We start from the raw sequence: 11,234 nt of genomic DNA, 5'->3' as shown, positions 1-11,234 counted from the left end.
CTTCCCCGAGCAACCAGTTCCAGTGCCTCACCACTCTTGTCGTGAAGAAATTCTTCCTTATGTCTAGTCTAAATCTGCCCCTCTCCAGTTTATACCCATTGCTTCTCGTCCTATCACTACAAGCCTTTGTAAACAGTGCCTCCCCAGCTTGCTTGTAGGCTGGGGTTTTCTTGTATAGCTCGGGTTTAGGTGGTACGCAAGCTCTGGATGTTACAGAGGTACCTGTGTACCAATTCCTTTCAGAACTTATGGTCGAAAAGGGAATTTTTCTTTTTTATGTTTCTCCTAGGACCGCTCTTAGGGAGGAGTTTGCATCCACGTGTGATTGCTGCCCAATGCAAAGGCAAACATTCAACGCTGCCAAACCCCGTGCTGCTGCCAGCAATCGCTTCTGAACTTCGGTTGCAGAGTTTGCCTTTGCACTGGCAGAGGAGGAATGAAGCAGGTGCTCAGTATGGGAGTTTTCAGCAGCAGTCGAGCTGTGTTGTGTCAACACAACTACTCACATTGGTCTGAAATTCTCCAAGACCTCATAGGAAGTTTACCAGGGGTTAAGGCACTTTTATGAAGACCATTACATTGAACAGGTTTTGGTACTGTTATTAAATAGAATTCTTGACTGGGCGCCATTTGCCGAGGTCATGGCTTATTCTCCGCACGGAAATTAAATTCAAAACCTGCATTTCAATAATGATAAGGTTATGACTAAAACTAATATGAACAGGGTAGCAGAGAGGGGTGGAGTTCAGTGTTTGATGCTTTTCTTGCTTATTTGGAACAAAGTACCCACTGTTTCTTGGTGAAGGCTGTCTGACAGCAGGTACGGAGGCAGTATTCCTTCAGGAGCATCTTCTTTCACCCCTTGTTCCTGAAGAACAAATGCCCGAAAGTGGGCAACTCATATCAAATAATCCGGATCAGTCCAGACTTTAACATGGTTTTCGCTTGAAAACAAAAACCCAACAGACTTTTGTGTACCCTGGTTTTGATTAATAAAAGGGAAGTGCCTTAAAGGCTTGCTATTCTGGAAACTTGCATTAAAGAGGAGATCACATCTGTGCGTGCAGCTCTTGGGGACACGTGGGCCAGGCTGGAGAGCGAGGCCAAAGGACACTATTGCTTTTGTTTTAGTAAGGGATCAAGTGCTACACATTTTCTCACAGCATGGACAGTAAGAGTCTCACAAAGATAAGCAGAAATACTGATGGAATAGAATACTGTTCCATGCTATCAGGTCCTTTCTAAGTGAGCTTAATGAACTGCTGTATTCACAGTGCTCCCTAATAGCAGGAGCTTACAGGAATGCAGCCCATACAGCTTAATCCTCTGCCCTGAAGAGACTTCTGTCTTAATTCTCGGGTTGAAAAAGGCCTGATAAAATAGCATTTTCCTTTCTCTTGCTCCAGATGATTGCTTTCATGAAATAACCCCTGCTGTCAGTGCAGAGGGATTCAAACAGAAGACATAGAGCTGTGCCAGGAGAGGATGCTTTATCCTAGCAAGCTTATGCACCAAAATTTGTGAGAATCACTAACCCTTCTGTCAGGCCCTGATCTTCAACATGAGAAGCTACAGTCAATATTTCACTCATCCCTCTTGGATTGTTTCATGGCTTTACTGTGGCTTCGTGTGTTGTAAGGGGACGTCGGTTTACGTCCCTGTGGGATGTACAGGAATATCCTCCCTTCTCTTGGTGGTGGTGACAGTAGGTGTCAATTTTGTGCTGCAAAAGCCCCTATTCACACACTCTAAGGTTGTATAAATATCTGTCTATTGTTAATGATCCATTAGCTTGTGTCCATACTGTTACAGTCTGGGCTGTCCTGGGCATACAAGCATTTCTCAGCGGCTTCGATGGTAAAGGTGGTACCAACCTACTCAGCAGGACCATTACGTGAGGAAAGAGCACGAATATGTGGCCATATCAGTAAAGGTTTACAGGATCAGGCTTTTATAGATAGTGAGATTCCTCTCTTGGCAGTGCTGAGCCTCCTGAAATCCCTTTGGATGCAAGAACTGAGGACAGTCAAGACTGTTCAAGAGTTAGGTGGTTTCTGGCTGTGTTGAAAGTCCTACTGATAGCAATGAAAAGGTCTGTGTTGACTTTAGTAAGGTTTTATGTGCTGTAGCTCCTCACAACTACATCTTCTGTCTACAAACAAATTAAATTACGTAAGTAAATCCTTATTGTTAGCACTGAAAGGAGTTCCTCTACATTTTCCTACTTGCAAGTCTAACTTGTAACTTTGGCCAACAGGCATGAAGTCAGGCTAGTGCCAGGGGATGACTTCTCTCTTTTTTTCTTGAACTGTAAAAATGTGAAGGCATTGTATATTTTCTACATCAGCCACAAAGTCCACAAGCATTTTTCTTGCTAAGAGATTAGGCTTTGTGCCTCTTAAATAAAGCATAGTTGAAAATATCATTCCTGGAAAATAGTTTAGCAAACTAATGCCAACAACTAGACCATGGTTTGTATAAAGCCCCCTGTAATCGGAGTGTAAGAATGTGTGGTATTTCTGTCTTTCAGCTTCTTTGTTCTTTTGGTATAATGAAATTCTCTGCTTTATATGGGTAAAGTCGCTTAAGTCTGGTGCCGAGCTGCAGCAAGGCTCTTGCTCAGTCGTACTACAGTAGGTTTTCTCTGATTTTACATTGCTTCCAAAGCAGTAGGTGCTAAGGGACCTTGCTTTCAATTCAACGAGCATCCCATGGCATCCGTGTTGTTGCTGTTGCTGAGGGTGATGGGTTTGTGCCTGTCTCAGAGGTGGGGTGACCTCTAATACTGGTCTGGGCTAGGCTTAAGGAGAGTCACACCGTGGCATTTTGTAACGAGCTTGAAATTCTCTTCGCAAAGCAGTGTTAACCCTCTTAGTCCAATATCCAAGATAGCAAGAGATAATTGAGACCATCCCGTGTGCCTGAGGGTGTTTCTGTGTCTCAGAGCTGGAATTGTAGCTGGATTGTCTTTCTGCATATAAATGACACATGGCAGTTTTTCAGGCATATCTATAGCTCTACTAAATCCCAGTGGGTTGAAAATAAAATGTATTTGCTCAACTTATACATCAAGCTCAAAGTAAAACTGTGCTTAGATTATGGGAGAAAGATTGCTTTTGGTTTTCCAGTGGGATATAAGGTGTCTTGAAGGTGTTTCCTCCATATAGAAAGGCTTGCTTGGTATTTTTTCTGAGCTGCAAAACACTCATGGTTATCAGAGAGTGTTATTCTCACGAAGACATGGGTGCGTGAGTAGCATGTGTGTACGTGAGTATGTAACACAGCTTTGTTCCTTGCTCTTAGTCAAGAGTCCCACGATAACTGCCATCAGGGACTAATAAAACCTTGAAATGGTTGCAGTTTGATCAGGAGTAGTGTCCTTTCAGTATTACCCTGTTTTGGAATGGAAAATACTCAGCCTGATTTTCAATGTTGAAAAATTACTGCTGAAATCCTCCATATAGAAGTCATGGGCACCCTGAGTTTGAATTATATCATACGGTGCTGGTATCCAGGCCTGATTTTGAACATGCACATGAGATAAACTGACCCATCTGGTGCCCTTACGAGGTCCACAGAGAAAAGTCCCAGATTATTCCCTCCTGGTTTAGATGTTTGGTTGACGTTCCTTAGATTCCTGAGGTGGTTGGCTGTAGCCAACAGTTGTATAAAAGATTGTTGGGATAAACACATTTCTTAGGCACCTGAAGATAGTCACGGCAATGCCCAGTAGGAACAAGAGCCAGAGCAGGCTGGCACATGGGAAGCGTTATGTATAAAGGCAGAGTTTGAGAGCAAACTCGTTGATCCCCACCTGCAGTGGAGACACATCTCTATGAAACAGCAACACCTACTCTGTGCAGGTAGACAGGGAGAGGTGAGGGTATCCTCAGCATCCTTCCTTGGCTGTTATGTGGAGAAGCTCACTGATCTTTTAAACTGCAGTTAACTCCGTTTTAGATTTTTGTCTTAAGGAACAAAAGTGGTGGGGTGCTGCCTTGTCTTGTAGTTCTTCTGACTTGAAGGTAGAGGACAGACCTGGAATCAAACTGTCACAGTGACTCAACTGTAGGATATTTGTCCTTCCCAGGTCAGTACTGCTGCTTCTGAAGAACCCCACCTTCATCTTCCTCTGCTTAGCAGGAGCAACCGAAGCCACCCTCATTGCTGGGATGTCCACCTTTGGACCCAAGTTCCTGGAGTCTCAGTTTAGTTTAAGTGCCTCTGAAGCTGCTACATTTTTTGGTAAGAAAACAGGTTTTTGCTACTTTTTTTTTTCATTTTGCTTAGAAATAGAAGAGCACTGTAGCTTATTTAGAATAAAGACTCTTCGCAGTTCATTTACAGAACAATTATCATCCTCAGCTATTAGATAGGATCGTTTCCCAACAGCACATCTGTACCAAGTGCATTTCCAGAGCTGTATCTACTGACGTCAGGAAGAAATGTGTCACTTCTGTAACCATCTGTTAACCTCTAGAGGAAGGCAAAATAATTGTAGTCTGTTCCTTCTAGTGCGTTCTCCGGAAGCCTTAAGTAAGTGGAGTGTCTGAACTGGGGGATATATTTTGTCAGCATCCAAAAACTGGGAAGATCCTCACTGCCACATTGTGTACTGAGGAAGGGATGTCCAATAAGCATCATTATGAGCTTCTCAGAGTCTCTTTTAAGATCTCTGTGTAGGAAAAGCTGCTTTACCAGGCTCCTGCTACGTTATTGAGCTGTTACAGAGGACCACCTACTATAGCAAAATCCACTGAACTCCTACCAAGAAGCCATGCAGCAACCAAGGGGTTATTCTCATATAGACACACTGCAGTTAATGTATTCAGACATGAAAACTCCTTGCTAACCACTTGCTTGTGGGTTTTTTTTTTTTCCTTTTATTCAGGTTATCTTGTCGTGCCAGCCGGAGGGGGAGGCACATTCCTGGGAGGATTCCTTGTGAATAAATTTAAACTCCGCTGTTCAGGAATCATCAAATTGTGTTTACTTTGCACGGTGTCAAGTCTGCTGGCTATTTTCATTTTTTTTATTCACTGCCCTAACATGCCGATGGCAGGAGTAACCCAGATGTATGGGGGAAGGTAATAATCATCCCATCTGTCTTGTGCTGCATGATCCTTGTTACAATAGAAGGATAAATCCAAATACATGGTGCTGGTGGTAGTTGTGTTAATGTGGTGGTGGTGGTGGAAGATGATGCCCAGTCTTGCCAGCAGATACTGAGGGTGAAACTCGGAACAGAGGTGTCTGAATTTTTGCATCTAGCTGGAGTTTATGGAAGAGACTCCTTCTTTAGTGAAGGAAGGGAGACAGCAGTACCTGAGTGCAAGATACTCCACTCTTCAGCTGCCTTCCCAGAGTCCTCTATCTCTATCCAGTGAGATAAAATGGACTAACAGTGGGAATCTCATCTCCAAATGGTGGTATTTCCCTATGAGCTGGTCACTTAAACTCCCCAGGTAGCTGTGGTAAATAGAAAGCTCCAGGTCACGATTCCTGTTCGTGGTTAAAATTGGGCGAGATTAAACCCTTCCCAGGTTTGGCTTTATGCTACCTGGGAGTCCACCACATCTCCTACCAACCTGCCTTCTCCTCTCTTGCTCTACCCATTTCCTCCTAGAAAATACTGTTCAGTGTCTCTCCACTGACTGGTCTTGTGTTTCCCTTAGTGCTTTGCCTGGTGGCCACCTAAACCTGACAGCAGCCTGCAACGCCGAGTGTGGCTGTCTACAGGAGACCTACAGCCCTGTCTGTGGGAGTGATGACATTATGTATTACTCTCCCTGCCATGCTGGCTGCAAAAAAGTGTCCGAAAAGCTCAGAAATGGCAAGAAGGTATGTCTGAAAACACTGCATATTGACAAGGCAGTGACACTTCTTTGGCGTGTTTTGGCCAACTCAGCAAAAGTGTCTGCAGGGTTGAGCTTTGCTGCAAATTGATGTAAAATACCGGTGCAGGATGGATGCTCTCAGGCACCGCCTGGGATGACGGCAAAGGATATTCTGAGGTTGCCCTGCTTCAATTCCCTTAATTGGGAATTAACCAAACCAACTTTGGTTTTGCCTCACTCTGGGTCAAACTGTGCTGAAATCTGTGGTAAATCACCCAGGCAAGTGGAGAAAGGTCAGTGGGCACCTAAGTCCCGTCCCAGTGCTTGATTTGGGTCTTCAATGAACATGATGCACCTCCTCATCTTTCCAGCATGCCACTCCTAGGGACAGGCAAAGACTCAAGAAGGGTAATGGTGACATTCAGCATTCAAAGGCTGCATGGCAAAGTTAATCTTTTTTTTTTGAAACAGAGGTCAAGAATGCAGCTTGATTTTTACTTCCCTCCACTCCAGGAGTGAAACCAGCTGGTTTCTACCCACCCTGAATTTCTTTCCTTTCAGAGCTTTGACTATCCCCATGCCCTCCCTGGCAAATCACCCTCTGACCTTTCTTTTTCAGGTCTATTATGAGTGTAGCTGTGTTGACAAAACCCTCCAGTCCAGCCCTGGCCATGCAGAGGCAGGGAAATGCACCTCCTCTTGTGCGAAAAAGCCTCTGCTCCTGTTCTTCATGTTCGTGGTGATCCTCTTCACATTCCTGAGCAGTATTCCTGCACTGACTGCCACTCTGCGGTAAGCACAGGATCACATCATCCTCCACCAGCACTACAAAATCCACCTCTCTGCTGGCTCAAGCGATGGGGAAGGTGTGACGGGAACCGTCTTGTTACTGACAGCCTGGAGATATCAGGACTAATTCCTTTCCCTATCTAGATAGGAAAGCAAATTTTAGCATTGGCAGCTCTATCCTCTGACATGGAACACACAAGAGTGTCCCAGTTTGCAGCAGTGTGCGGAGGGGACATTGCACTGGGGTGAACCTTAGATCTCCAGAGCAGATGGAGATCCTGAACGTGATGGGCCCAAGTGCGTGACAGGGACAGGGAGGTGCAATGCAGCCCGGCAGCATTTTTAAACAGTCTCCATTTGTTCCCCAGGTGTGTCTCCGACAGGCAAAGATCATTCGCGCTCGGGATCCAGTGGATTGTAGTACGAACACTAGGTATGGAGCAGTGAATTTGTACATCGTATGATCCGTTGGCTTTGTGAGGCGTGTGCCAAACTGTTACCTAGGAAAAAAACACGTTGAGTGGGAAGAGAAGGGGGTAGGACGTAAACTGTTGAAAGGAAGATGCTTTCTCTTGTTTGCTGTCATTCAGAAAAAACTAATTCCCTTTGCATATCATTTGCAAACTGAGTGAAGTGTTCTGTAAACATCACGGGTGGGGTAGAGGAACAACATCCTGGCACTGTGTCCTTATTTTAAGAAAAAAGGAGGCATTGTACGTCTCTTGACTCTTGTGCAGCATGTAGGTCAGTACAGTCAAAAGACCCACTGGACTCTCAGATCTTGAAATTCAGTATATTTGGGACACTTTGTGGCTCTAGATGTTGCGGGATGAGTTTGCTTAATCATGGTAGCAGCAGAGCATGATGCTTTTCTGCAAGCACCTTGCGTCTTGCAGTGTTGATGCATAGATGCTGCCCAAACTGAAGATCTACTCTCTCTTCCCACAGGAGGCATTCCTGGCCCCATTGCCTTTGGGTCCATGATCGATAAATCCTGCCTGCTCTGGCAGGACCAGTGCGGCGAGCAAGGTTCTTGCTACGTTTACCAGAACTCGGCCATGAGCCGATACACCCTCGTCGCTGGACTGGTCTACAAGGTGATGCTGCCTGATAACTTCACTCTCTGACAAAGCAAACAGGTTTTTAGGAGACAGCATTTTGCTTTGGGAGAGAATTTTACAAAACTGGGTTGTCCTGATCTACCCCCTCAACCCAAATTAGACCTTCACACAAGAAAAGTTCTCAGGGAAGGGAAAAGCTCCATTTGCTTCTTGCCAGGTAATGGTGCTCCAGGCACCATCATTGTCTTAAATTCACGTTACTTTCTAGGCCTACAGCTTCTGTTGCACCATATGAATTATTTCCTCTCCCTACAGTTACCAATGTGATATTTGCTAGAAATGGAGTAAAATATATAACTGCAGTGTGTTAGTGAGAGTGAGGGATGGCATTGTGGGCAGGCTGTAAATAACCATTCCCTGATCGCTGCTTGAAAATAAGAGAGCTTAGCTCTGTGTTTTTTATTTATTAGCTGAAAGCCATCATTTTAACTGCTCCCGAGCAAGTACTTGCCATAGATAATAGTGTTGCTGTGATAAAGAAGCTTTCAAAAGCCTTCCAGCAAATGGCCCAAATGGTGTTGGTCCACACATCACTGTGCTCCATGTGTCCATGTAGGGCTGAATAGCTTTCAAATTCTCACTGGCCCATCATTGTGAGGCTGGTTAAATTGAAATTTTTACCTGCTCTGGCTCTGTACACCGGTGCCTTCAGCATCATCTCTTCCCCAAAGCCTGGTCTGCAAATCTCATAGTAAATGAGCGCTAAGCACATGGGTTTGGTGGGAGCAGAGAGTAATGAGATGTCTTCATGGCTGCAGGTGCTCGGGACGGCCTTCTTTATAGTCGCCTGTTTACTCTACAAACCCCCACCACCAGAATCTGTTCCAGGCAGCTCAGATGCATCTGAAAATGGCAACTGTGACCTCCAGGAACACAAACCTTCGCTGCCAGCTGAAGAGGATATATAGCGCTTGTACGCATGGAAGTGACTTTCTTAGTCTCAAAGATAAGATGAGAAGGCATTATAAAGTCCTAAGGGGTTTTTAAATTAATAGTAATATCACTTTTGTAGTTCAAGAGAAATAATTTAATTAACCACTGATGTGCTTGCTATTTTCTTAACAGCAGGAGCACATGGAAAATTGTGTGCTGATGCCATATGCAGTTATTTAATTCTATTTAAAGAAAGGGCTACCTTAGCTTTATTCTGTCTGTGACAAGCAAGGACTGCATTCTCCACTCGTGGAAATAAGCACCGGTAACTCCAATGGAGCACGTGGGCTTTAAACCACCAGAGGACCTGGACCCTCACATCTCAATTGTAAAGCCAACTGTAGCAAAACTTCTATTGAGACTTCCCATGCCTGAAAAGAGCTCTGCTGCCCTGAAGTCTGCATTGCGAAGAGGACGACTGGCCCTTAAACTACTGTATGCAAAGCAGACAGCCCCAACAGTGTCCTCCTCCTTCCTGTGACACACTGCGTTGCTCATTTTGTTCAGGAGCAGGTTATTTCATTATGCAAATTCACATTACTGGGCAATGAGAGAGAGGTTTGCCATGAGATTTGTCTAACAAATTCATCAGGACACTACAGGTAACCTTCTCTGAGAGCTGCCAAGCCCTGTATGTTCACTGCCTCATTTCTTTGCAGGGTTTACATCGTGATGGCACTTCTTTCTTTATTTTTTCTTGCGTTATTTGAAGGTGATGCCTTTTGTAATGTACTGTGCAAAACTTGAACTTCTTTCTTGCTGTTTGTTGGGTGCGGGAAGACATGAGGTACAGATCTATGCAATGCTTTTCTTTGCTTGCTCTGTAAAGACATTGAGTTTGGGTAGATGAGGAAAGTCAGAATGATTTTAATTTGTCTCTAGACAGCTAGTTTAAGAGATTGCTTGCCCTAGTGACAGACTGCCTTGGGAAAGGGGGATGCTGACTTGTAACTGGCCTGCTTGCAAGTAGAGAAGGCAGCGTTCCCACAATGACTTTTGAATGTGCACTTGCAATACTGACCAGGACTTTGCCGAGGGGGAAAAGTGGAGTGTGGGCAGGTGTTATGTCTGGCTTCCCCTTCAACGCGGATCAGGCGAGGTTAGTGCTTAATATACCTGTATTTACACAGCCACACAATCCAGGTACAGCTCTGGGGGAGGGCTGTGGCCAGCCCTGGAGTCTGACACTGTATAAACCATGTTCACCGGGATGGGACCTCCATTGAGCTGCAAAACTGGTGGTGCTTTTCTGGCAGCTGCTACTTAACATTACTTTGTAGATGTTTTTGTATATTTTGTGTATTTATGCTTTCATAAATGGACACAGGATTAGCATTTGCTTCCATCATTATCAAAGGACCAACTCTCAGAGTGGAGGTGAAGCTGTTCCCCTGGCAGATGGGGACAGTGGCACTGGGAGCGTGGTCGATCTCCAGGTTGATCATTACTCCTCAAACAGCGGTTGAGAAAGAAGCTTCTTCCATTTGCAGATTGCTTTCCACATAGTGACCTTCTCATTTCCAAAGCCCTTGTTTCCCAGCCTCTGGCGAGTACTGGGAGAGGCTTGAGCATCTCCAGGAAAAATTAGAAGTGCTAAGGGTGAGAGGGAGGGTGGCTTTTGGCTGCTGGAACATGGGCAGCTGGTGCAGCTTTGGGGCACAGCACGCAGTACAGCCCTGTTTTTCAGGGGTTAGACCCACAGACACAGGAATTAACCTCAACACCACCCAAACACCAAAGGCTTCTTTGTAATTTTCACCTGGGTTTGGAGCCTGTCTCCAAGTCCTGCCCAGCGATTGCTCTTCTCAGCTAACAGACATTTCAGGTACAAGCAGGGACCTTAGATGGGGAAAACACATGAATGTATCTTGGAAACATATTTTATGTATTGAGGTATTTATGAAAGGTAGAAGTTTTCCTTAATATATATATATATATGGATATTGCAATGCAATTCTGATGTTTATAAAATGAGCTTATCCAAGTGTGGTGCTTTGAGAGCAAAAGAAAACTCGCAGATTCTGGGCATTTGTTATGTTGCCGTGGGACCAATAATTCATGGATTTAAGCAAGCAGCAACATGGCTTTCCTGTTCTATAAAAAGATTATATAGGTGTACAGGTAACTTAAAATATTTGAAAGTATGTTTCTCAGTCTCATATGAAGTATTATATTGCTATAAAAGCATAGAAATATAATCAGTATTTCACAGGTACTTGTGTGTGTGTTTTTCATCAGTTGTCGCCCTTTCCTTGCTGCTCTCTTGGCAGGCGTGGGTTGGATCTGTGCTGCCCAGGAAGCTCATCCTGCAGGGCCTCCTGCTACTGGGGTCAGGACCACCCCATGGTGGTCTAGGCTTCTCTGCAGGTCGTCGTATTTTCTCCAAGTATGAGGGTTTGGATTTAGGTTTGTGTTTAAATTGTGGTGTTAAAGCCTTTCGTGAATGCAGGAGCTGCGGACAGCATCATCAGATTGGTGGGACAGCAGATGACGTTGAGATCCTGTGACTTGATGTCTCCTACTGAGTTACACCTTCTTCCTGAGACAGGATAAT

General features: G+C 44.7%; 1 protein-coding gene across 3 annotated transcripts in view; it reads left to right on the top strand.

Moving 5' to 3' along the window:
- Positions 1 to 10,913, top strand: part of SLCO4A1 (solute carrier organic anion transporter family member 4A1) — a 28,599-nt gene extending 17,686 nt beyond the window's left edge. For all 3 annotated transcript variants that reach the window (XM_054081815.1, XM_054081817.1, XM_054081814.1), the window contains exons 6-12: positions 4,091 to 4,245; positions 4,892 to 5,087; positions 5,676 to 5,841; positions 6,457 to 6,629; positions 6,995 to 7,059; positions 7,575 to 7,723; positions 8,506 to 10,913. In XM_054081815.1, the coding sequence (XP_053937790.1) occupies positions 4,091 to 4,245; positions 4,892 to 5,087; positions 5,676 to 5,841; positions 6,457 to 6,629; positions 6,995 to 7,059; positions 7,575 to 7,723; positions 8,506 to 8,655 (1,054 nt within the window). In that variant the 3' untranslated portion in view covers positions 8,656 to 10,913. The remainder of the gene's footprint in view (positions 1 to 4,090; positions 4,246 to 4,891; positions 5,088 to 5,675; positions 5,842 to 6,456; positions 6,630 to 6,994; positions 7,060 to 7,574; positions 7,724 to 8,505) is intronic.
- Positions 10,914 to 11,234: the final 321 nt, after the last annotated feature.

Source organism: Cuculus canorus, chromosome 16 (genome assembly GCF_017976375.1).
Source record: "Cuculus canorus isolate bCucCan1 chromosome 16, bCucCan1.pri, whole genome shotgun sequence".
Classification (NCBI taxonomy): Eukaryota; Metazoa; Chordata; class Aves; order Cuculiformes; family Cuculidae; genus Cuculus; species Cuculus canorus.
The sequence above is the reverse complement of the archived record's forward strand: the minus strand, read 5'-3'. Positions and strand labels throughout refer to the sequence as shown.